Source organism: Papaver somniferum, chromosome 9 (assembly GCF_003573695.1).
Source record: "Papaver somniferum cultivar HN1 chromosome 9, ASM357369v1, whole genome shotgun sequence".
NCBI lineage: Eukaryota > Viridiplantae > Streptophyta > Magnoliopsida > Ranunculales > Papaveraceae > Papaver > Papaver somniferum.
In genome coordinates, this window is record NC_039366.1 from 10,741,986 (window position 1) to 10,768,991 (window position 27,006).

Here is a 27,006-nt window from a genome sequence, read left to right on the forward strand (position 1 = left end):
TTTGCAGTAGCAAACGTGACCTGATCCGTGTGAAAATTTTACTGTACTTCTATAACAAGGTAAATTACGATATACCCAAATTTCATCATATTCCAACGGTTGAATTTAAAGATATCATTATAAAGAAATCACCGTATGAATTGGCTAAAACACGCCAATACGGAATGAAGTACGCCACTGTATTGAACTTTGGCATATAGAATAGAAGATAAGTATGTGTCTAAATAAGATGACTTAACAAGTGATAGTGATTCTCAATGACACCCATGAAAAGTAGCAATCCAATTAATGCATGATGACATAACAAATTATGAAGATAGCTGTAAAGGAATTCTGTTTCACCGAAACACAGTTTCAGATTGTCCAATCTTTGCAGTAATAATACTTACCTGATCCTCTTTAAATTTTTATGGTACACTTACAACTCAATATTCCACAACATGCTCAAAAATCATAGCATTCCAACAGTTCATTAAAAAGATACATTACTCAGAACCCGACTACTTTCAATACGTGCATACAGAATTCAGTTCCGGATTTCTCACACTTTGGTGTACCTAAAGTTATCAGAACTTCATGAAATTTCTACAGTAGGAAACCTTCAGATATACAAACATCATATTAAAATTTCAGCTTTGTCCGATAAGCGGAGAATGAGATAAATAGGAATCAGTCCCCTATTCGGGATTTAAACTCAGGAGACCATAGTGATATATTGTGCAAGCTTTGCAGTAGCAAACGTGACCTGATCCGCGTGAAAATTTTACTGTACTTCTATAACAAGGTAAACTACGACATAATCAAATTTCATCATATTCCAACGGATGAATTTAAAGATATCATTATAACAAAAGCACCGTATGAATTGGCTAAAACACGCCAATACGGAATGAAGTACGCCACTGTACTGAACTTTGGCATATAGAATAGAAGATAAGTATGTATTTAAATAAGATGAATTAACAAGTGATAGTGATTCTCAATGACACCCATGCAAAGTAGCAAGCCAATTAATGCATGATGACATAACAAATTATGAAGATAGCTGTAAAGGAATTCTGTTTCACCGAAACACAGTTTCAGATTGTCCAATCTTTGCAGTACTAATACTTACCTGATCCTCTTTAAATTTTTATGGTACACTTACAACTCAATATTCCACAATACACTCAAAAATCATAGCATTCCAACAGTTCATTAAAAAGATACATTACTCAGAACCCGACTACTTTCAATACCTGCATACAGAATTTAGTTCCGGATTTCTCACACTTTGGTGTACCTAAAGTGATCAGAACTTCATGAAATTTCTACAGTAGGATACCTTCATATATACAAACATCATACTAAAATTTCAGCTTTGTCCGATAAGCGGAGAATGAGATAAATAGGAATCAGTCCGCTATTCGGGATTTAAACTCAGCAGACCATAGTCATATATTGTGCAAGCTTTGCAGTAGCAAACGTGACCTGATCCGTGTGAAAATTTTACTGTACTTCTATAACAAGGTAAATTACGATATACCCAAATTTCATCATATTCCAACGGTTGAATTTAAAGATATCATTATAAAGAAATCACCGTATGAATTGGCTAAAACACGCCAATACGGAATGAAGTACGCCACTGTATTGAACTTTGGCATATAGAATAGAAGATAAGTATGTGTCTAAATAAGATGACTTAACAAGTGATAGTGATTCTCAATGACACCCATGAAAAGTAGCAATCCAATTAATGCATGATGACATAACAAATTATGAAGATAGCTGTAAAGGAATTCTGTTTCACCGAAACACAGTTTCAGATTGTCCAATCTTTGCAGTAATAATACTTACCTGATCCTCTTTAAATTTTTATGGTACACTTACAACTCAATATTCCACAACATGCTCAAAAATCATAGCATTCCAACAGTTCATTAAAAAGATACATTACTCAGAACCCGACTACTTTCAATACGTGCATACAGAATTCAGTTCCGGATTTCTCACACTTTGGTGTACCTAAAGTTATCAGAACTTCATGAAATTTCTACAGTAGGAAACCTTCAGATATACAAACATCATATTAAAATTTCAGCTTTGTCCGATAAGCGGAGAATGAGATAAATAGGAATCAGTCCCCTATTCGGGATTTAAACTCAGGAGACCATAGTGATATATTGTGCAAGCTTTGCAGTAGCAAACGTGACCTGATCCGCGTGAAAATTTTACTGTACTTCTATAACAAGGTAAACTACGACATAATCAAATTTCATCATATTCCAACGGATGAATTTAAAGATATCATTATAACAAAAGCACCGTATGAATTGGCTAAAACACGCCAATGCGGAATGAAGTACGCCACTGTACTGAACTTTGGCATATAGAATAGAAGAGAAGTATGTGTCTAAATAAGATGACTTAACAAGTGATACTGATTCTCAATGACACCCATACAAAGTAGCAAGCCAATTAATGCATGATGACATAACAAATTATGAAGATAGCTGTAAAGGAATTCTGTTTCACCGAAACACAGTTTCAGATTGTCCAATCTTTGCAGTAATAATACTTACCTGATCCTCTTTAAATTTTTATGGTACACTTACAACTCAATATTCCACAACATGCTCAAAAATCATAGCATTCCAACAGTTCATTAAAAAGATACATTACTCAGAACCCGACTACTTTCAATACGTGCATACAGAATTCAGTTCCGGATTTCTCACACTTTGGTGTACCTAAAGTGATCAGAATTTCATGAAATTTCTACAGTAGGAAACCTTCATATATACAAACATCATACTAAGGTTATAACTAACCCTAATAACCCACTAATCCAACCCACTAATTAAAACCTAAATTAAAAGATAAAAATCAGTTTCAAAACTGATTTTATTCTTTTGTTTCTTCATCTTCTTTTTCTTCTCTTCTTTTCCTCTTCTTCTTCTTCTTCGTAGACATCGACGTTAATCGTCATTTCGAAAAAAAATCATCGTCGATTAATCAATCTTTATTATAATGCGTGCCAAGCAAACGCCTAGACTTACAGGATTGAGTCCAGGACTCCCACATATAGGAAAAATCAATCATCCAACAACAACCAAGAAGTCTGATTCAAGTGAAATGCAAATCCGCGGGTAATTTCCTTCATACCCATTCTTTTCAATTCGTTATTTGTTGAAGAAATCGATTAGAAATTATCAAAACTCATTGAAAATGGTAGTTACAGTAGATATTTCGGCTAAGAGAATTTTTTGTGTAACCCCAGAATTGCTAACTGAACTCCAAAAATAAGAACAGTTCGGTGTGCTTGCAAAAATTGAAAAATATCTGGTGACCGAACTACATAGTTCGATCTGCTCGCAAAAAAATCTCTCGTAACCGAACTCAATTTTTCCTTTGAAAGAATGAGTTCGGTTTTGCTGATAATTTTTATGGCTAACCGAACTGTTGAAATATGTAGTTCGCTGTGCTCGCAAAAAAAACTCTCGTAACCGAACTAAATTTTTCAAAAGTTAAGAATGAGTTCGGTTTTGTCGATAATTTTTATGGCTAACCGAACTGTTGAAATATGTAGTTCGGCGTGCTCGCAAAAAGAAAAACTCTCGTAACCGAACTAAAATTTTCAAAAGTTAAGTATGAGTTCGGTTTTGTCAATAATTTTTATGGCTCACCGAACTGTTGAAATATGTAGTTCGGTTACGATGCAATTTTTTTTTGGTAACCGAATTATAGTCTGCTAACTACAAGTGTTGTGTTTACTTTATTCTTTAGTTCAATTTGATTTGATAACACAATATTCTCTTATGTTTTCAGTGGTTGAAAAACTCCCAGAGTCGGACAAGAAGACCCGATTGTTTCATTCCACCAGCACGTACTTGTTTCATAAAAATGCTTTTCTCATTTCTGCTGTGAGTTAATCCCATATTGTTGACATCAGAGTCGGGGATGTGGATGATGGTATTATAAAAACAAGCTCATGCTTTTGTTGTTTGGTATCTTTGCGCTTGGGGCAATGACGCAACTAATGAGGTAATAACCGAGGCGCGTCAATTGCCGGTTGAAAACTATTTCCAAACCCCCTCCTCGGCCTTGGGTCTCCAGAGGCCGTCGAGAATTTCTGGAAGGGCTCCCTCTAATCAAGGGTAAAACCCTACAAAACTGAAAAACCTAAATTTGGCCACGTGTCGGCTTTTATTTTGGTAACTACAATGAGAATCAACCTGTTAACTAGCTCTTATAACAGTTGGAAAGTTCAACAATGATCTTCCGGTAATACTGCGATGTACTTAATGTTGTTTTGAATGTTATTCCAATTATCTTACACGGTTTCTTACAGCTCCCTCTTTTTATGGAAATTGTTAAGTCCACCTATGGTCGTGGACTTTTCAGCAGAAAAAAGGTACAAATTAAAAGTGTAAAAGTTATGTAGATAATGGGCACGAACTGTCATTTTCAACAACACCAAAACTATATGTCCAATCAAGAGTGCGATGAACCTTTGGGGAAGTGGTGGGTCCTATTTAAATGCCATGGGACCCACCAAAAAGTGCGGCATGTTAGGGTGTTTTTTTAGTGTTGTTCAAAATGGCGGCTTGCCAAGCATTTTTGGGTAAAGAAATGAGTATTTTTTCTTATTGATGTTTACGCATCTACAATATAATGCTTGATTGTTTTTTCTTTTTCTTTTTTCACCGGCACATTATGAAGAGGGAATTTCTTCTTGGAGCCTTGACGCACTGTTGACTCAATTAGGATTAATATGAATATAAAGTTGTCGGAGGCTTATTAAGCGCATAATATTAATATTAAGATGCATAAAAGACAAAATTAGCATGTTTATAAAAAGATGGCCAAAAAATTCATACCATAAATGATCCATCACGTCTTGAGATAGTGAAGCACATTTCATGTACCAAAAGAACAAATCCGATCAAGTGAAGTGTAGCACATTTTTATGGTTCAAGTCTGTGACATACCCATAACTTAATTACATCTTGTGTACACTACCAACTAAATTATCAATGGTCTAACCCTACAGGTATGCTTTCTTGCCAATTGTCCAACATAATTATGAGTTATTCTGTACCCATGTTGCAGTTTTTATAGAATTACAGTTACTTCTTTCTGTCTCCATGCCAAGTGTTGATCATGGACAAAATTTTCAAGAGGGACAAAGTACGTAGATATTTTCATATAGTTAGTTATGTATTATTATTATACAAATTAATCCGCATAACGGAAATAAAATGCCAAAAACTGATTAAAATAAAGATTTTTTTTGTAAAATGTACATGAAATATGATGTATTGCGTTGTATTTTACGCATGATTTGACGTGCTTGCTTCGCGTGTTGTGCTTTGCCGTGCGCTTACACGTGCCACGTGCTATGCCATGACAATGTGCCTATTTGTATGGCACAACACAACACACTAAGATAACGTGTTGTTCCAATGATGTGTCAGGTCACGTATTGTGCAATGATGTGCAACTGTGCTCGAATTTTAATGTGCTGTGACGTGCCATAAACCACTGACGGTCCTATGAGGGGGCTAAACTGGGCTTTAGCCCGCCCCCTCATATGTCCAATTTTTTTTTAGTACGCTGTCTTTGCTGCAACAATTGTATTGTAGCCCCGGTGCCAAATGATAGAACCCCACTATTGCATGTTCTGTACCCCTATAAGTCGTCCATTTGTTGGGTTGATATGAATTTTATCATTTTTGGAACAAAACTTGGAGATTCAGATGATGGAGGAAATATTTGAAGATAAAAACGCCTATGAAAATGGTAAACCAACGCACAAAAGAAATTGAGCATACTCCATTCCCTCTTAAAGTGGAATTATGTGGTAAATCTAGGTAAACTCTCTTTTCTTCACAACGCAATCACTCTTTTAATCAAACAAATACTTTTTACCTCAATGGTGATCCTACACAATCCAATCAACTCAACCTGTATCCTCACTGGCAAAATGAGCTCTTTTTGCCTGTTGTTATTCATTTGAGTTACCAAAGTTATGTAGGCAATGCTTTCCACTGTACCACAGTTTTCTATGGTGCCACAAAATATCCAAGATGCTATCTCCAACCAAATAAAGTCCACAATGCATATCTTTAATTTGGATACTAGCTACTTGCTATCACTAAGAGGTGACCGTGTTAATGTTATGTATTGACTTTGCGCAAATAAATAAAATTATATTATGAAAACTGTATTTTGTATAATAAGATCATTCATTACAAAAGAAAAATATAACTCAGACAATTATCAAGGAAGATAAGGCCATATGTTTTCAGTGTGCATTTGCAGCGGCTATCAAGAGACAGTAAGTTTCTAGAGTGCAACAAAGGAAACAAGAAATCCTGCACAAAACCAAGTAATGTGATGAAAGTGTTGCGAAGCTTAGCTTTCTGTTTAGAGCCTCCGGGAGATTCACCCACTCGAAGATCACTGTTGATGCGATATTGGCTGGGCATATACCATTCCATCCATGGTTTGCTTACACTCAATACACTTGGCTCTTACTGCAAACCTATAAAAATAAATATAGAAGACCAAGTAAGAGACGAGAAAATATAGAATCTCTAAATTAAAAATTATGGTGCCTCTAGTAAAATCCCTTCTTGTTGTGTGTTGTTTTGCTAATTTGCGTTTAATATCTCGTTGACTTATTCTTGCATTTAATATGTCGTTGACTTATTCAATAATTTAGCCCCACCCAATAATAATTTTTAGGTCCGTCCCTGCAGGTCCTGTCCAATTTACAAACATTTTTCCACATATCATCCGCTATACTCTTTCTCCATGTATTAGCTTCTTGACGTTGTTGTTCTTGAGTTTGTTGTATCAAAATTTCATCGCATTTACAAGCGTTGATGGATGGCTATCTTCCTCTTCCTCGACCGGAACTCATCTGAACGGCATTCTTTTCGTAAGAAGTTGTGTAGGCCTGCACAAGCTGTCATTATCTCCGCTTGCACCTGATACGGAAATGGAGGTTGAGTCTTAAAGATCAAGAAACGAGACTTCACAACACCAAACAGTCTTTCAACTACATTCCTCAAAGAAGCATGACGCATGTTAAATAATTCTTCAGCCTTTTTCGCATGATTACCTGTACCAGAAAATTCTTCAAATGATAACGTTGGCCACGAAATGGTGTTAAACAATATCGTCGGTTTGCAAACCCACCATCCCCCAAGTAATATTTACCTGAATAAAACACAAAAAGAAAACTTCGTCAAGTAGAACCCGGATATAACTTAACCAAAAAACTCAAAACTTCACATTAGATAAAGGTAAAATTACCTTGCGGTATTTTCAGTCCATTTCTTTTTGATGACATAACAAATTATGAAGATAGCTGTAAAGGAATTCTGTTTCACCGAAACACAGTTTCAGATTGTCCAATCTTTGCAGTACTAATACTTACCTGATCCTCTTTAAATTTTTATGGTACACTTACAACTCAATATTCCACAACAATCTCAAAAATCATAGCATTCCAAAAGTTCATTAAAAAGATACATTACTCAGAACCCGACTACTTTCAATACGTGCATACAGAATTCAGTTCCGGATTTCTCACACTTTGGTGTACCTAAAGTTATCATAATTTCATGAAATTTCTACAGTAGGAAACCTTCATATATACAAACATCATATTAAAATTTTAGCTTTGTACGATAAGTTGAAAATGAGATAAATATGAATCAGTCCCCTATTCGGGATTTAAACTCAGCAGATCATAGTCATATATTGTGCAAGCTTTGCAGTAGCAAACGTGACCTGATCCGTGTTAAAAGTTTATTGTACTTCTATAAAAAGGTAAACTACGAGATACCCAAATTTCATCATATTCCAACGGTTGAATTTAAAGATATCATTATAACCAAAGCACCGTATGAATTGGCTAAAACACGCCACTACGGAATGAAGTACGCCACTGTATTGAACTTTGGCATATAGAATAGAAGATAAGTATGTGTCTAAATAAGATGAATTAACAAGTGATCGTGATTCTCAATGACACCCATGCAAAGTAGCAAGCCAATTAACGCATGATGACATAAAAAATTATGAAGATAGCTGTAAAGGAATTCTGTTTCACCGAAACACAGTTTCAGATTGTCCAATCTTTGTAGTGCTAATACTTACCTGATCCTCTTTAAATTTTTATGGTACACTTACAACTCAATATTCCACAATACACTCAAAAATCATAGCATTCCAACATTTCATTAAAAATATACATTACTCAGAACCCGACTACTTTCAATACGTGCATATAGAATTCAGTTCCGGATTTCTCACACTTTGGTGTACCTAAAGTGATCAGAACTTCATGAAATTTCTACAGTAGGAAACCTTCAGATATACAAACATCATACTAAAATTTCAGCTTTGTCTGATAAGCGGAGAATGAGATAAATAGGAATCAGTCCCCTATTCGGGATTTAAACTCAGCAGACCATAATCATATATTGTGCAAGCTTTGCAGTAGCAAACGTGACCTGATCCGCGTGAAAATGTTACTGTACTTCTATAACAAGGTAAACTATGATATACGCAAATTTCATCATATTCCAACGGCTGAATTTAAAGATATCATTATAACAAAAGCACCGTATGAATTGGCTAAAACACGCCAATGCGGAATGAAGTACGCCACTGTACTGAACTTTGGCATATAGAATAGAAGAGAAGTATGTGTCTAAATAAGATGACTTACCAAGTGATACTGATTCTCAATGACACCCATGCAAAGTAGCAAGCCAATTAATGCATGATGACATAACAAATTATGAAGATAGCCATAAAGGAATTCTGTTTCACCGAAACACAGTTTCAGATTGTCCAATCTTTGCAGTACTAATACTTACCTGATCCTCTTTAAATTTTTATGGTACACTTACAACTCAATATTCCACAATACACTCAAAAATCATAGCATTCCAACAGTTCATCAAAAAGATACATTACTCAGAACCCGACTACTTTCAATACGTGCATACAGAATTTAGTTCCGAATTTCTCACACTTTGGTGTACCTAAAGTGATCATAACTTCATGAAATTTCTACAGTAAGAATCCTTCATATATACAAACATCATACTAAAATTTCAGCTTTGTCCGATAAGCGGAGAATGAGATAAATAGGAATCAGTCCCCTATTCGGGATTTAAACTCAGCAGACCATAGTCATATATTGTGCAAGCTTTGCAGTAGAAAACGTGACCTGGTCCGTGTGAAAATTTTACTGTACTTCTATAACAAGGTAAATTACGATATACCCAAATTTCATCATATTCCAACGGTTGAATTTAAATATATCATTATAAAGAAATCACCGTATGAATTGGCTACACTAGTGGATAATGGGTGTTTAGCAACCCACATCCGAGACCCTCACTGACGGTAGCTGGACCGCCGACCATAGATAGCAGTCTCTGATATAATAAAAAACCGGACCACATTCGAGAGCTTAATAAGCAGTCTCAGAATAACAAAATTTATTTACCCTTTTATCCTTTTTGGAACTCCGATTCAGAGACACGTAGGCGTACGCTGTAGTTACTCTTTCAGATGTATGATGAACGGCTGGAGATGCTTAAGATTTTAGCCATTGATTGAGATGAGATGAATGGCTGGATCGTGAAGAAGAGACCTCGTTGTTATCGAGGATAAAAATACCTTCGTTCTCCTTCTAGCTGCGCCTCATCTTTCTCCTCTTCACACTCACTACTCATCCATTTCTTCTCCAACTTTTTCATCTCCAAGTTCTTCATCAGAGATGAACTTGCTGCAACTTTTACTTTAGGTATCTCCATCTTCTAAACTATTTCTATTTCAACATCCTTTTATCTTCATCAACAACTACCAAAATCCTATCTTCGTTTTTTATCATCATAATCAGAAATCCCTAACTTTCTCTCTCGAAAATCAACAGGTATAAACCTTAATTTTTCTTATCTCACCTGTCTTTACTATGGCTGGATCGGGAAGAAAAAACTTCGTTATTATCGAGGGACAAAATTTCAGATCTCTCCATGTACATCTTCTTTCGGTCTTCTTCTCCACTTCACTACACACCACCATAGCCGCGATTCACCGCATCCATCAATCACCACCAACAACAACCTCTTCTCCTTTAAGTATCTATTCATTACCGAAGAAGCAAAAGATTGGTTTTCTTATTCATCTTCTCCTCTTTTTCTATCAAGTAAAGATTATTTCTCTCACAAATACTAGAGCAGTGTAACTTTTAAGGTATAGTTTCAGTGTTAAATCGTTATTTTGTATAGATCTTTGTTTTTCAATATTATTTTATACTGAATTTTCCTATAATTGATAGTTATATTTTTTTAATGAGTTAGGGTTTTATACTTTAGTTGAAGAACTGAGATAGTGGGGTGATTGGGTTTTGGTTATTTTTCTAATTTCATGGATTCACCAACAGGAAAAAGAAGTATGAACTGATGTACCAACAATACGGTAATTTAATGGTTTGTTTTAGGATTACTTCTAGTTCTCTACTTCTGATTTTGTTTTCATTTTTGGGTTTTTTTTATGAAAATATAACCCTAGGTTTTCTATTTGGGGTTTTTTGAATTTGATTTTGTACACATCTATGTTTCAGATGGAGGCTGGATTTTTAATGGGTTTTTTTTAAAAAGAGGGTCAGAAGATGAACTGGTGAAGAAATAATTGATTTCTTAAGGCATTCTTTATCTAATTGATGTGGAGATTTATCTCTTTGGTCATGCAGGGACAGGGTAATACTAGTTTGGGTTTTTGCGATTAACAGAATGCAATGGAGGAGTCAAATTGGTGGTGGATTCTGATATTATTGTTGATGTTGCTCTTAAGGTTTTGCGGTGCTGATATTAATATTGTACTTGTAGTGCACAATGTACATTGAGGTGGCCTCTACACAATTATGATCAAAGGATTATTCATAATTTTTTTGTATTGTACAACGTAGTGAGATTGTGAAACTGGCAAAAAGATTTAATTCGTGTTGATTTTCAGGAACTATGTAGTAGCTCGTGAAGGAGCTCTGCTTGGATTTGAGTGTATTTAGGAGAAGCTTGGAAGATTGTTTGAACTGTATGTAAAAGTTTCACATGGCAAATGCAAATATTCTTGTTGTACTGCAAGTTTGTCCTTATATCTTAATTTTTTATCTGTTTGTTTGTTTCGGTTTATGTACATCATTCAAATGTTGCCGCTGCTGTTAGTATCTTTCTCGGATCGAGTTTTAACTGTGCGTGAAGCTTCTGTATGTGCTTCTCATGCAAATATGTCACAACTTATCTAGTGGTAAGGGAGTGAAACATGTTCTTCCTTCGCTCCTTAAGGTAAATTTCTGAAAATTCTAGTGTCTATTATATTCTACTGTTGTCGGGATTGCTCTACTGCATGGTTGTGATTATAGCTTACCTTATCTATCTAGGCTTTAAAATAGGACTGTAATCAGCATCGCTGAATGCAGCTTATTCTGAATGAAGTCTCATAGGTTGTCTGCTTACCGTGCTGCATGGGATTAATTTCTCTATAAACATTTTGATTATGTTATGTTCTCAGGGTCTAGAGGATAAATCCTGGAGAACAAAGAAAAGTAGTTTGCAACTACTAGAGGCAATGGCTTACTGCATTCCGTAACAGTTTTCTCAGTGCCTCCATTGGATTGTACCCAAGTTTATAGAGGTTTATTAATCACCTTTTTTGTTGTCTTCCTATTCAGAATGGATGGAGGGTTGATCCTTTCTTTCTAGACGAGTAGTGATATTCTATGGGATTTTGCTGATATGAGAGGCCTTCTTTTTTCCTAGATTGTTCATTTTTCTAATCTGCCATTTATTTGCAGGTTTTAGATGCCCTTGGAAAAGAGTACTTTGAGCACTTATTATCAAATATTATTCGTAATTGTTCTCATCAGAGGGCATCTGTTCGTGATGGATATTTGACTCTTTTTAAGGTACCACTTTTCTTAATAACTAATAATAAAATAGTCCATTGCATGTTTCTGTTAGTCAATCAAAATTTGTGCTTCCTTTTTATTTATCATGTGGGTCCTCTAGAAAATTTGGTCTAGAATTTCTATCGTGTCCTTGTCCTGTAGTGGCATTTTCTAATTATTGCATGATTGTTATAGAATAAGCTTGGGGTTTGGTATACCAAAGCAGCAAACTTCGTACACTCGGTATATCCATTGCCTGGTGTAAGTGTGTTGAGCCTCATGTGCCTCCTGATGCCTGGACAATTGCATGTCATTTCTGCCTCTCGCATTGTCTATTGTTGTTAATATAGGTTCACAGATCTCTTGTTATGTATGTATTTAATAGAAGGGAAGGCCTTCGGTATAATAGCCATCCATATCTCTGATTCTTTAATATGTGCGTTGTAACTCAAGCATATTGTGCATGTAGTTTGTTGAATATGAAAATTTTGAATAATGTTTGGTGGAGGTATTGTTCAAGAAGATTTTTACAGTGATTTTGATAAAAGATTTCATGGGTTTGCATAATGTCCAGTTACGAAAGATTTGAGAGCCTTGTAGTTGGTTAAAATATCTTAAAGCTAGAGCCCATGAAAGTGCTTTACTGCTACAGAGAGGGATTTTTGTGTAGCCACTCTTACCCTCGATTGATTCTCGATGCAAGTATGGTGGGGGGCATGAGTTCATCTAAATATGCTCCAGAGAGTGACACCAGGGTAAGTGTTTCTTATTAGCTAACTAATTTCAATTGTTCTTTGACTATGTTATAGGCAGATTAGATTATTAAAACGGTTATGTGAGTGATAATTTATGATATGAGAAAGAATCTGAAGAGTATGATAATACTTTTTTATATTTTTATTGAAGAGGTCTTATTTGTGGATCCGTAAAGTTCTTTATGCATCACTAATGAAGTTTTCGTGCTTACGGCCTGTAGTGATGTACTGAGATTCGTCATGGAAAGTGGTATCAAGGGTTGCGAGGTTGTTTCCTTAACTGCTGAGTAAGCTGTCATGTGCTTCTGTGAGAGTAAGTTGTTCATCTTTGCAGCTTGTATTATTCATGACTGTTACCTATCCTTAAAAGAATTTGAATTGTTGTGTTTTGATATGTAGGTTCTCTTGATATCCTAGTTACTTTGGAGCTTACACCATAGTGAGAGGCATGGTAGTCTCAAGACATTTTTTATATGTTTCTTTTGGTTTGGCATCAGCTCTGCGGCTTAAACATTTCGATTCTTTCCTGTCACATGTTATCGGAACGTCGTCTATTAGTTGAGCATGTCGTTAGAACTTACTAGCTAGCTTGGACATGTGTTGTTCTGAACTAAGAATTTCATTCTTATGTGTAATTTAAACCCAATGAATGAAAGAACGGAAGTTGAATTCTCAATTGGAGTTTAAATTTGAGTTAAATTTGAATTTCAGTTTGACTTTGACTTGACTTTGACTTGAGTTCCATTTGACTTGACTTGACTCTGATGCAGTCAGATTATTTCAGGTTTAGCCATTCAGGCATTTCAGCAAGTCTGAATCTACATTTTTTTTTATATTATAATTTAAATCTGAGACTCACGGCTAAGGGTCTGTATCTCGTAACCCTTAAAATCAGTCGTCATTTTGAGACCCACGGCTAAGGGTCGTACAAAATAGCGGCGCTTTATCAAGGACCCCAACAGAGACGGTTGGAAATGGTCATATAACTCGTATATATGACTTGTCCTGACGGTCGCGAAACTTCTGTTTTCCACTAGTGCTAAAACACGCCAATACGGAATGAAGTACGCCACTGTATTGAACTTTGGCATATAGAATAGAAGATAAGTATGTGTCTAAATAAGATGACTTAACAAGTGATAGTGATTCTCAATGACACCCATGCAAAGTAGCAAGCCAATTAATGCATGATGACATAACAAATTATGAAGATAGCTGTAAAGGAATTCTGTTTCACCGAAACACAGTTTCAGATTGTCCAATCTTTGCAGTACTAATACTTACCTTATCCTCTTTAAATTTTTATGGTACACTTACAACTCAATATTCCACAATACACTCAAAAATCATAGCATTCCAACAGTTCATTAAAAAGATACATTACTTAGAATCCGACTACTTTCAATACGTGCATACAGAATTCAGTTCCGGATTTCTCACACTTTGGTGTACCTAAAGTGATCAGAACTTCATGAAATTTCTACAGTAGGAAACCTTCATATATACAAACATCATACTAAAATTTCAGCTTTGTGCGATAAGCGGAGAATGAGATAAATAGGAATCAGTCCCCTATTCGGGATTTAAACTCAGCAGACCATAGTGATATATTGTGCAAGCTTTGCAGTAGCAAACGTGACCTGATCCGCGTGAAAATTTTACTGTACTTCTATAACAAGGTAAACTACGACATAATCAAATTTCATCATATTCCAACGGCTGAATTTAAAGATATCATTATAACAAAAGCACCGTATGAATTGGCTAAAACATGCCAATGCGGAATGAAGTACGCCACTGTACTGAACTTTGGCATATAAAATAGAAGAGAAGTATGTGTCTAAATAAGATGACTTAACAAGTGATACTGATTCTCAATGACACCCATGCAAAGTAGCAAGCCAATTAATGCATGATGACATAACAAATTATGAAGATAGCTGTAAAGGAATTCTGTTTCACCGAAACACAGTTTCAGATTGTCCAATCTTTGCAGTAATAATACTTACTTGATCCTCTTTAAATTTTTATGGTACACTTACAACTCAATATTCCACAATACGCTCAAAAATCATAGCATTCCAACAGTTCATTAAAAAGATACATTACTCAGAACCCGACTACTTTCAATACGTGCATACAGAATTCAGTTCCGGATTTCTCACACTTTGGTGTACCTAAAGTGATCAGAATTTCATGAAATTTCTACAGTAGGAAACCTTCATATATACAAACATAATACTAAGGTTATAACTAACCCTAATAACCCACTAATCCAACCCACTAATTAAAACCTAAATTAAAAGATAAAAATCAGTTTCAAAACTGATTTTATTCTTTTGTTTCTTCATCTTCTTTTTCTTCTCTTCTTTTCCTCTTCTTCTTCTTCTTCGTAGACATCGACGTTAATCGTCATTTCGAAAAAAAATCATCGTCGATTAATCCATCTTTATTAGTAATGCGTGCCAAGCAAACGCCTAGACTTCCAGGATTGAGTCCAGGACTCCCACATATAGGAAAAATAAATCATCCAACAACAACCAAGAAGTCTGATTCAAGTGAAATGCAAATCCGCGGGTAATTTCCTTCATACCCATTCTTTTCAATTCGTTATTTGTTGAAGAAATCGATTAGAAATTATCAAAACCCATTGAAAATGGTAGTTACAGTAGATATTTCGGCTAAGAGAATTTTTTGTGTAACCCCAGAATTGCTAACCGAACTCCAAAAATAAGAACAGTTCGGTGTGCTTGCAAAAATTGAAAAATATCTGGTGACCAAACTACATAGTTCGATCTGCTCGCAAAAAAATCTCTCGTAACCGAACTCAATTTTTCCTTTGAAAGAATGAGTTCGGTTTTGCTGATAATTTTTATGGCTAACCGAACTGTTGAAATATGTAGTTCGCTGTGCTCGCAAAAAAAACTCTCGTAACCGAACTAAATTTTTCAAAAGTTAAGAATGAGTTCGGTTTTGTCGATAATTTTTATGGCTAACCGAACTGTTGAAATATGTAGTTCGGCGTGCTCGCAAAAAGAAAAACTCTCGTAACCGAACTAAAATTTTCAAAAGTTAAGTATGAGTTCGGTTTTGTCGATAATTTTTATGGCTCACCGAACTGTTGAAATATGTAGTTCGGTTACGATGCAACTTTTTTTTGGTAACCGAATTATAGTCTGCTAACTACAAGTGTTGTGTTTACTTTATTCTTTAGTTCAATTTGATTTGATAACACAATATTCTCTTATGTTTTCAGTGGTTGAAAAACTCCCAGAGTCAGACAAGAAGACCCGATTGTTTCATTCCACCAGCACGTACTTGTTTCATAAAAATGCTTTTCTCATTTCTGCTGTGAGTTAATCCCATATTGTTGACATCAGAGTCGGGGATGTGGATGATGGTATTATAAAAACAAGCTCATGCTTTTGTTGTTTGGTATCTTTGCGCTTGGGGCAATGACGCAACTAATGAGGTAATAACCGAGGCGCGTCAATTGCCGGTTGAAAACTATTTCCAAACCCCCTCCTCGGCCTTGGGTCTCCAGAGGCCGTCGAGAATTTCTGGAAGGGCTCCCTCTAATCAAGGGTAAAACCCTACAAAACTGAAAAACCTAAATTTGGCCACGTGTCGGCTTTTATTTTGGTAACTACAATGAGAATCAACCTGTTAACTAGCTCTTATAACAGTTGGAAAGTTCAACAATGATCTTCCGGTAATACTGCGATGTACTTAATGTTGTTTTGAATGTTATTCCAATTATCTTACACGGTTTCTTACAGCTCCCTCTTTTTATGGAAATTGTTAAGTCCACCTATGGTCGTGGACTTTTCAGCAGAAAAAAGGTACAAATTAAAAGTGTAAAAGTTATGTAGATAATGGGCACGAACTGTCATTTTCAACAACACCAAAACTATATGTCCAATCAAGAGTGCGATGAACCTTTGGGGAAGTGGTGGGTCCTATTTAAATGCCATGGGACCCACCAAAAAGTGCGGCATGTTAGGGTGTTTTTTTAGTGTTGTTCAAAATGGCGGCTTGCCAAGCATTTTTGGGTAAAGAAATGAGTATTTTTTCTTATTGATGTTTACGCATCTACAATATAATGCTTGATTGTTTTTTCTTTTTCTTTTTTCACCGGCACATTATGAAGAGGGAATTTCTTCTTGGAGCCTTGACGCACTGTTGACTCAATTAGGATTAATATGAATATAAAGTTGTCGGAGGCTTATTAAGCGCATAATATTAATATTAAGATGCATAAAAGACAAAATTAGCATGTTTATAAAAAGATGGCCAAAAAATTCATACCATAAATGATCCATCACGTCTTGAGATAGTGAAGCACATTTCATGTACCAAAAGAACAAATCCGATCAAGTGAAGTGTAGCACATTTTTATGGTTCAAGTCTGTGACATACCCATAACTTAATTACATCTTGTGTACACTACCAACTAAATTATCAATGGTCTAACCCTACAGGTATGCTTTCTTGCCAATTGTCCAACATAATTATGAGTTATTCTGTACCCATGTTGCAGTTTTTATAGAATTACAGTTACTTCTTTCTGTCTCCATGCCAAGTGTTGATCATGGACAAAATTTTCAAGAGGGACAAAGTACGTAGATATTTTCATATAGTTAGTTATGTATTATTATTATACAAATTAATCCGCATAACGGAAATAAAATGCCAAAAACTGATTAAAATAAAGATTTTTTTTGTAAAATGTACATGAAATATGATGTATTGCGTTGTATTTTACGCATGATTTGACGTGCTTGCTTCGCGTGTTGTGCTTTGCCGTGCGCTTACACGTGCCACGTGCTATGCCATGACAATGTGCCTATTTGTATGGCACAACACAACACACTAAGATAACGTGTTGTTCCAATGATGTGTCAGGTCACGTATTGTGCAATGATGTGCAACTGTGCTCGAATTTTAATGTGCTGTGACGTGCCATAAACCACTGACGGTCCTATGAGGGGGCTAAACTGGGCTTTAGCCCGCCCCCTCATATGTCCAATTTTTTTTTAGTACGCTGTCTTTGCTGCAACAATTGTATTGTAGCCCCGGTGCCAAATGATAGAACCCCACTGCTACCTAGTATTGCATGTTCTGTACCCCTATAAGTCGTCCATTTGTTGGGTTGATATGAATTTTATCATTTTTGGAACAAAACTTGGAGATTCAGATGATGGAGGAAATATTTGAAGATAAAAACGCCTATGAAAATGGTAAACCAACGCACAAAAGAAATTGAGCATACTCCATTCCCTCTTAAAGTGGAATTATGTGGTAAATCTAGGTAAACTCTCTTTTCTTCACAACGCAATCACTCTTTTAATCAAACAAATACTTTTTACCTCAATGGTGATCCTACACAATCCAATCAACTCAACCTGTATCCTCACTGGCAAAATGAGCTCTTTTTGCCTGTTGTTATTCATTTGAGTTACCAAAGTTATGTAGGCAATGCTTTCCACTGTACCACAGTTTTCTATGGTGCCACAAAATATCCAAGATGCTATCTCCAACCAAATAAAGTCCACAATGCATATCTTTAATTTGGATACTAGCTACTTGCTATCACTAAGAGGTGACCGTGTTAATGTTATGTATTGACTTTGCGCAAATAAATAAAATTATATTATGAAAACTGTATTTTGTATAATAAGATCATTCATTACAAAAGAAAAATATAACTCAGACAATTATCAAGGAAGATAAGGCCATATGTTTTCAGTGTGCATTTGCAGCGGCTATCAAGAGACAGTAAGTTTCTAGAGTGCAACAAAGGAAACAAGAAATCCTGCACAAAACCAAGTAATGTGATGAAAGTGTTGCGAAGCTTAGCTTTCTGTTTAGAGCCTCCGGGAGATTCACCCACTCGAAGATCACTGTTGATGCGATATTGGCTGGGCATATACCATTCCATCCATGGTTTGCTTACACTCAATACACTTGGCTCTTACTGCAAACCTATAAAAATAAATATAGAAGACCAAGTAAGAGACGAGAAAATATAGAATCTCTTAATTTAATATTATGGTGCCTCTAGTAAAAGCCCTTCTTGTTGTGTGTTGTTTTGCTAATTTGCGTTTAATATCTCGTTGACTTATTCTTGGGTTTAATATCTCGTTGACTTATTCAATAATTTAGCCCCACCCAATAATAATATTTGGGTCCATCCCTGCTGTATTATTGGGTCCGTCCTGCAGGCCCTGTCCAATTTACGCCTGTCATACTACATAATGAAGAGGGAGAGACTCCTGCGTAGGTTTTGGTTTTATAACGTGCATCACCATTGTTAACGGAAGAATTGACGAACCTCGAACACTTATTGAATCCTTAAATCAAGGTGTAAATAACGTGTAAAAGATTTGAATAATTAGAGAATTAGAAATATTTTATTATTCTTTGAGAATCTCAGGTGATTAGTTAATTTTGATTTTCTTTCAAATCTCAGGTGATCTTAAATCATAAGAATTTCTATGCATTTATGAATTGTCTCCTACCAAACATTAAGAGGAAATTTTTAGAAACGAGGATATAAGACTCTGAGGAAATTGTTATTTTGTGCTTCCCAGTTTTTTATTTTTTTACTATTTACTATTTATAATGATGGACGATCTTATCTTATGTATTCGATCCAGTTTTTCGTCAAAACCCATATATCAAAATTTCACCAAAAGATTAGCTTAATCGGGGTTTGTATCTAATCTAATCACAAGTCGTGAAACACCAGAAATCAGTCATGCTTATCGTTAGATCTAGAAATCTTGCTATGGACAGGCAAATTTTACCTATGCATGTGGAGCCTAACTTTTCAAAAATATTAGGCTTTCCCAAGCTAGCAACTTTCTTCAATCTCAAAAAAGAAAAATTGCCCAAGCTAGCAACTTCAAAAAAATATTAGGTGAACCCATGAGGGGAAAAAAAAAACCACTCGTATTATAGATGACTACTCCAAATTGCTAATATTTTTAATTTAGATATATATAGTTTAGATCGTATAGAGTGGAAAAGAAGGAGTTGAATAGTATTTCTACTGATTAATTTGTTGATGATATGTCATACCTACTGGAACAATTGATAATAAGCAGCCAATAAAGTCAAGCACAAAACTAGAAGGCGTCGCATGACATAGCTGGCTCCTCCCTCATGAATGGGGTTCATGTCATACTTATACGGCAATTTATTTGTCCAGCTATGTATTGGTTATTGGGTTTTTTTTTTCTTCCGAGCACACTATATATACATATTCCAATGATAGTTGTGGCTTGCAGGCTTCATTTGTAACAGAAGAGAGATTGGAGGTCTGGAACTGCAAAACTGGGAGTTTCCTTTTATACAACTTCTACGAACCTCCAATCAGTAGGAAGAGAAAATCGGTTTAGGCTTGTGCTTGGTAAGTATTAAGACGTTATGATTTCGTTTTCATTTCATGTTGAACTTCTTTCAAGGTGAGAAATATTGGAAACTCTATGAATTTTAATACTTATTGTTTCACACATGTAGATCTTATCAGTTTATTTCACATATTAAACAAGGACTTACTTTATAATTAAAATGGGGGCAAAAGAATCAAATTCAGCAAACTTAACCGAATTAACTACGATTGTTGTTGAGATTCTTGAGAATGGAATAGTGGGATGTAGTAAATCCGGAAGTGAAAATGAAGCTTCAGCAAATGGTTTAATTGAAATTATTATCGACGGTAAGCATCTGATACCTCCACATCAGTTATATGATCATTGACTAATGGTTACCACAGTTAAGCTACCGAAAACAACAAATCTGAATGAACTTCAGATTCACAAAATCTGAATCAGTAGCCATATATTATGATTTATAATGTATATTAACCATTATATTATTTAACGTACAATTATCGTGGTACTAAATACCTACCTCATTTGTGATGGACATCGACCGTTATTATATTTGACATATAATAAGCGTGGTACTAAATAATAGTGTCAGAGTTTTGGTAATCAATTCTGCTCTTTCTTATTCCATAAACTCATATAAGTAAAATTTTGTATATTACAGGAAATCTTGGAGAAGTCAATGCAAATCCAATATTCTCCCAGAACAGAAAGGTAACTAAATAACAGAAAGGTAACTAAATATTCTGACAATATATTGTCTATTACACCCCCTTAGTCGAAACGGGGGAGGAGCAGACGTTCAGACTAGAACGGAAACGAACAAACAATACTCGAGGGAGACCCTTGGTGAAGATATCGGCGTATTGACTGTTAGAGGGGATGTGCAAAACATGGATATGACCGATACGTACCCGCTCTCGTACAAAATGAATGTCAATCTCCACATGTTTTGTGCGTTGGTGCTGAACAGGATCTCCTGACATGTAGACTGCACTAACGTTATCACAGTAGACAATAGTGGCACGTCGTAGAGGGATGTGAAGCTCGAGAAGTAAATTGCGTAACCAAGTAGTTTCAGCAACAGCATTAGCAACCCCTCTGTATTCGGCCTCTGCACTGGAACGAGAGTCGGTAGCTTGTCGTTTGGACAACCAAGATATCAGGTTGTCTCCAAGAAAAATGCAATAGCCTGAGGTCGATCGTCGAGAATCCGGACAACCCTCCCAGTCAGCATTAGAGTAAGCAGTCAAACCAGTAATAGTAGAAGCCGATAGTGATAGTCCGTGATCAAGGGTACTCTGAAGATACCTGAGAATGCGTTTCATAGCCTGCATATGTGATTCCCGAGGGTCATGCATAAATAGACAAACCTGCTGCACGGCATATGAAATATCGGGACGAGTGAAAGTCAGGTATTGAAGAGCTCCGACTAGACTTCTGTATAAAGTTGGATCCTGAAGTGGAGGTCCTGATGTAGTACCGAGCTTCGATTGAGTATCTACCGGAGTAGCGACTGGATTGCAGTTTGTCATCGAAGCACGAGCGATGATATCCTGCGCATATGAAGATTGTGACAGAAAGAGGCCCGAATCCGTGTGAGTCACAGTAATACCCATAAATTGATGTAACGTGCCAAGATCAGTCATAGCAAATTCACGTTTCATCAAGGAAATAAAACGACCTAGAAGAGCATCAGTAGAAGCGGTTAAGATTATATCATCAACATATAGTAGTAGGTATGCAGTTTCCGAACCGGAGTGATAAACAAATAGGGATGGATCACAAATACTGCCACGAAAACCACAACCAGTAATAAACCGCTCAAATTGCTGAAACCATGCCCGAGGAGCCTGCTTGAGTCCATAAAGGGATCTGCGGAGGCGACAGACGTAATCGGGATGAGTAGAATCAACAAAACCCGGTGGTTGATGCATATATACAGTCTCAGCCAAATCACCATGAAGAAATGCGTTTTTGACGTCTAGTTGATGAATACGCCATGATCGTGAGGTAGCAATACTGAGCACGGTGCGTATAGTTGCCGGTTTGACAACCGGACTAAACGTCTCAAAACAGTCAACACCCACCTGTTGGGATTTCCCATTCGCTACGAGACGAGCCTTGTACCGCTGCAAGGTACCATCAGCATGAAATTTGTGACGGAACAGCCACATGGACCGGATGATGTGAGCATCAGGTGGACGAGGAACAAGATCCCAGGTACCCGTCTCCATCAAAGCATTGTATTCGTCATGCATGGAAGGACATATAGATAGGAACGGGGAAGAGGGGAAATGGGAGTTGGAGTTTGAACATTTAGGTTGAGTTTTTGGATTGGTCGGAATATACCACGGGAAGACCGCGTGGCCGGACGTGTGGGGGAGGCAGCAACAGAATGTTGCTGTTCAGGGTTGGTGTTCGGGAGCGGGGAGTGAAGTGAAATGGGCTGAGAATTGGTGGGCTGTGTAGAAGGGAGAGATGGTAGTTGGGTATGAATAGACTGGGTAGTGGAGCAAGGAGAAGATGAGTTGGGCCGACGGTGAGGATGCGTGTATGGAGATGGGTTGGTTGGGCCTGGGTCAGAAGGTGAGGACGCAGGAATGGAAGAAGTCGTGGGAGATGTGTTGGATGGGCTTGATCCAGAAGATGAGGACGCAACTGGAGAGGATGGGGTAACAGAAAATGGGTAGGGAGAGTAGGCTAGGAATGAGTAGGAAGGATGGATTGGTGAGTCTTGCGAAGGGGAATGACCGGAAAGAGATGGGGTTGAAAATGGGAAGACGTTTTCATCAAACATGACATGTCTTGAAATGATGAATTTGTTTGTGGAAATGTCAAGACAACGATAACCACGATGATTAGGTGGGAAGCCAAGAAAGACACACCTAGTGGAGCGCGGGGCAAGTTTGTGTAGTGTTGTGGAAGAAAGATTAGGGTAGCAAAGACAACCAAAAATGCGAAGATGATCATATGTGGGTTGGCGTCTATACAAGATGGACATCGGTGATTTGAAATGGAGAGTTTTAGTGGGGATGACATTGTGGAGGTATACGGCCATAAGAAGAGAATAGACCCAATACTTGGGAGGAATGGAGGCATGGGACATGAGAACACGGGTGATATCATTAATTCGGCGAATTATACGTTCGACCCGACCATTTTGAGAAGATGTATGAGGACAAGAGAAGCGAAATACTAAACCGTGTTGACTAGCAAAATTATGAAAAGAGGAATTGTCAAATTCGCGACCCATGTCACATTGGAAAGATTTAATTCGGCGTTCAAATTGAGTTTGAACAAAGGATTGAAACTCCAAAAATTTGGTGAAGACTTGGTATTTTAATTTTAGTGGAAAAACCCATAAATAATTAGTGAAATCATCCAATATGAGAAGATAATAACGAAACCCCGTATCTATATTCAACGGAGATGTCCACAAATCACTATGAATTATATGAAAAGGAGCAACACTGGTAGAATGAGAGTCATAAAAGGGAAGACGAACATGTTTGCTAATTTGACAAGAATGACAAAGATTGGGGGAATGATCCTTATTACATTTAATAAAGACTTTGTACGTAAAACATCTAAGACAACCTTTCCAGGGTGGCCAAGACGTCTGTGCCAAACGTCAGGTGAACAGACAACAAGAGAAAATTGGTGAGGTGGTGACGGGAAGGAGGATGGCACGACAGATGTAGTGATGGGATAGAGCTCCCCGGAACTATCACATCGTAGAATAGTCTTCCTCGAGCTCAAGTCCTTCACAGAAAAACCATAAGGATCAAACTCAACAGACACATGATTATCAGTGGTAAATTTACGAACAGAGATTAAATTTTTGATGATGGAAGGAACGACTAGAGTATTTTTGAGGTGAAGAGTGTGAGATGGGAGATTTATGAACCTAGAGCCACTAGCAGTTACTGGAATGCTATTTCCATTTCCCACCAAGACAGACCGTACGTTGCTCGAATGAAAAACATTATGAAGGGTACCTGGATCCGAGGTGATGTGTGAAGTTGTGCCAGTGTCCACATAAAAGTCATCCTCAGGTGTTCGAATGCTCATGGAGTTGTATGCTTCGGCAATGTCTGATGGGTGAAGGTATTCCGTGGTGGGAGTGAGGTACGCTTGTGGTGAACGGCCTGGGAAAGTGCTTCGACCACGGCCACGTCCACGCCCACGGAAATGTCGTCCCCGGCCACGTCCAGTGAAGTAGTGTGGAGAAGCCCAGTACGGATCTGTTGAGTGGTATCCTGTAGTGGTAGGATATGGGCTTGGGGGAGTTGACAGCAGAGGCGCTTGCCAGTGTGAAGCCCGAGCAGTAGTTGTTGGGTAGTGATTTCGTGGGCCTGATGGAGTTGGAAGGAGAGGCTCTTCCCGGCCAAGCGAAATTTTGTTGTGTTCAGGACCCAGCGAAATTCTGTGATGTTCTGGAGCTAACGATCGTGAAGAAACAGATGCAGGAGGCGGAAGAAGGCGGCTGTTGGCGGCTGCAATGGCAGTGTGCGAGCCGGAACTGGATAGATTTTCACGTCGGATCTCCTCAGTACGTAGTTGAGATCGAGCAGTGTCAAAAGAAGGCATCGATTGTTGAATGAAGGAGGCAACAGTGTTGTATTCCTCCGGAAGTCCATTAACAAGTTGAATAACCAATCGTTTTTCATCCATTGGAAAATCGAGGTCACTTAACCGATTTGAAAGTGCATGTAGTTTATCACAATAATCATCAACATTGTTACAATCAACAAACTTTAGATTTACTGGCAGGCCTCTAAAAGGGTATAGAAATTATCCCCGGCCAAAAAACTTGGTGGGCCCGGAGATATGTATGAAATTAAGCGCAATGAAAACGGGGGCCTACAGTAATACCGCAAGTGCACGGTCGTCGGTTGTAGCTCGTGCAAGTACGGGTCGATCCACAGAGATCGGGAGTGTTTTGTAGTGTTCTAACTATTTGGGTTCCTAAATTGCTATTGGGCTATGAAGCCTTTTGGCTTAAATTGGGTCTTGAGTACTAATGGGTTTGATATCAATAACATGAACTGAGCTTGGGCTCAGTTATCTTTGAAGTGTAAATGGGCTTTGGCCTTACAGGGAACTGAACTTGGGCTCAACAGTTCACTTGTGAATTGGGCTCAGTGTCTTTTGATGTGAACTGGGCTTTGGATTCAGTCAATGATCTGGGCCTTTGGGCCTTTGAGGGACTGAACTTGAGCTTTGAAAGCTGGGCTTTGGAACTGAGAACTAGGCCTTGAACTGGACTGATGGGCTTTTGCTTGGCTGCAGGCTTGGCAGCAGCAGCAGCAACAACAGCAGAGGCAACACAGAGAAGGCACCAGCAGCAGCAGCTTGGCAGCAGCAACAGCAACAGCAGCTGCATAGGGAGGCAGCAAGAATAACAAGTAGCAGCAGCACAAGGCAGTGAAGAAAATGCAATGCAGCAGTGGTGCAGCAGCAGACAACAGCAACAGCAATGCAGCGGTGGAGCAGAGAAAGCAGCAGCAATACTGCACAGCAGTGAGGCAACAACAGCAGAACAAGCCAAGGGAAGCAATGCAGCAGTGCAGTACTGCAGGGCAGTGGAAGGGGAGCAGCACAACAACAGCAACAGGGTTGCAGCAAGCCAAGGGAAGTAACAAGAAAAGAAGTAGCACAAGCAAGGAAGAAAATGCACAGCAGGAGAAAATAGCAAACAAAAGCAACACAGGGCAACACATAGAACAAAGCAAGATGAATCAAGGCCTAAGGCCAAGGGCAAGGGTGATAGTGAAACTAACAGTGATAATCAATGCAAGTAGTAGCAGTGGCTCTAGGCATACCAATGGAATGGGAGGAGAATTAGCTTGCTATGAGCACTAATTCCTCCCATTGCTCAATCACAACAATGCAGGAGAGTTAAGCATACAAAAGGAATGGCAAGATAATCAGCTTGCTATGAGCACTGATTTCTTCCATTACTCAATCAAAACAGTGTACTGAAAGCTCTAACCTAGCATACCATCACTTCACATGTATCACAAACTTAACACTAAACATTACATGGCACTAACAGTGACAAAACATATAAACAACACACATTGACAGGAACAACAATTTTAACAGAGCACATGATTAACTAACACTAACAGGGAACAACAGGATTAACATTAACATTAACAGAACATAGTAAGCATGAACATAAATGAAATTTGAGCTGAAACATGAACATAGTAAACAGAACTTGAAAGTCCTGGACACTGGCTAGTCCAGCATGCCTTTAACACAACCCAACAATACATATTTATACCCACAGACCCAATTTCCCAAAACTACAAAATTAGGGTTCTTCCCCAAAAATCAGTTGAATTAGGGTTACCTAATTTTTTGAAATTGATCCTTGAAATCGTCGACCCATGCTTTGTAATTGCTCCCTGACCTCTTCTCATGCGCCAATTGCAACTCTAGGTTACCTAATTCATCAGTTTTTCACGCCTAGGGATTCAGGCAAAGAAGCGTGAAAAAGTGAGAAAATAGGGAACTAGAGGGCTAGGGGGGAGATGGGTTTTGGTTGTTGGTCGATAGGGTGATGATGGTGGCGGAACTAGGGTGGCTGTGGCAGGGAGAAGGTGGTGGCGACAGTTGCAGGGAGAGGTGGTTTTGCAGCAGGGTAAGGTGGAGAAGAAAGAGGTCGACTGAGTTTGGGGTAGGGGGAGTTTGGTAGAGGTGTAGGGTGTTTGGTACTGTAGTGTTGAGCGGTTTCAGCGAGGGATGACGTTTCGCGATCTGGTCTGTGGGATGTGACGATGGTAGGTGGATCCAACGGTGAGATGGGAGGCTGTGGGTAGCGATCGTCGGATGGAGGAATGCAACGAAAAGGACGGCCCAAGATGGAGATGGGCGTTGCGATGTA

At 37.7% G+C, this 27,006-nt stretch overlaps 1 protein-coding gene, 1 long non-coding RNA gene and 2 other non-coding genes across 4 annotated transcripts; 3 read left to right on the forward strand and 1 right to left on the reverse strand.

Moving 5' to 3' along the window:
* The first annotated feature begins 3,991 nt into the window (after positions 1-3,991).
* Positions 3,992-4,147, forward strand: LOC113314482. Its single transcript, XR_003342424.1, has one exon. It is a non-coding gene; the product is annotated as a U4 spliceosomal RNA (small nuclear RNA).
* Positions 4,148-12,936: 8,789 nt separating this feature from the next.
* On the forward strand, positions 12,937-13,433 carry LOC113310951. Its single transcript, XR_003341476.1, has 2 exons — positions 12,937-13,027; positions 13,114-13,433. It is a non-coding gene; the product is annotated as an uncharacterized LOC113310951 (long non-coding RNA).
* A 2,718-nt stretch (positions 13,434-16,151) lies between these two features.
* LOC113314483 lies at positions 16,152-16,307 on the forward strand. Its single transcript, XR_003342425.1, has one exon. It is a non-coding gene; the product is annotated as a U4 spliceosomal RNA (small nuclear RNA).
* A 7,531-nt stretch (positions 16,308-23,838) lies between these two features.
* LOC113311348 lies at positions 23,839-24,785 on the reverse strand. The gene is made up of 2 exons (XM_026560187.1): positions 24,110-24,785; positions 23,839-23,873 (listed from the first exon to the last, which is right to left on the reverse strand). The coding sequence occupies exons 1-2, from the start codon at positions 24,783-24,785 to the stop codon at positions 23,839-23,841; spliced, it is 711 nt and encodes a 236-aa protein (XP_026415972.1).
* Between the last annotated feature and the right edge of the window lie 2,221 nt (positions 24,786-27,006).

Excerpts from the sequence above, each read along its gene's own strand:
- LOC113311348 (XM_026560187.1), bottom strand. The coding sequence starts at position 24,785 with ATGGATGAAAAACGATTGGTTATTCAACTTGTTAATGGACTTCCGGAG. Across the intron at positions 23,874-24,109 it reads ACACATCACCTCGGATCCAG|GACTTGAGCTCGAGGAAGAC; the intron begins GTACCCTTCATA and ends TTTTCTGTGAAG.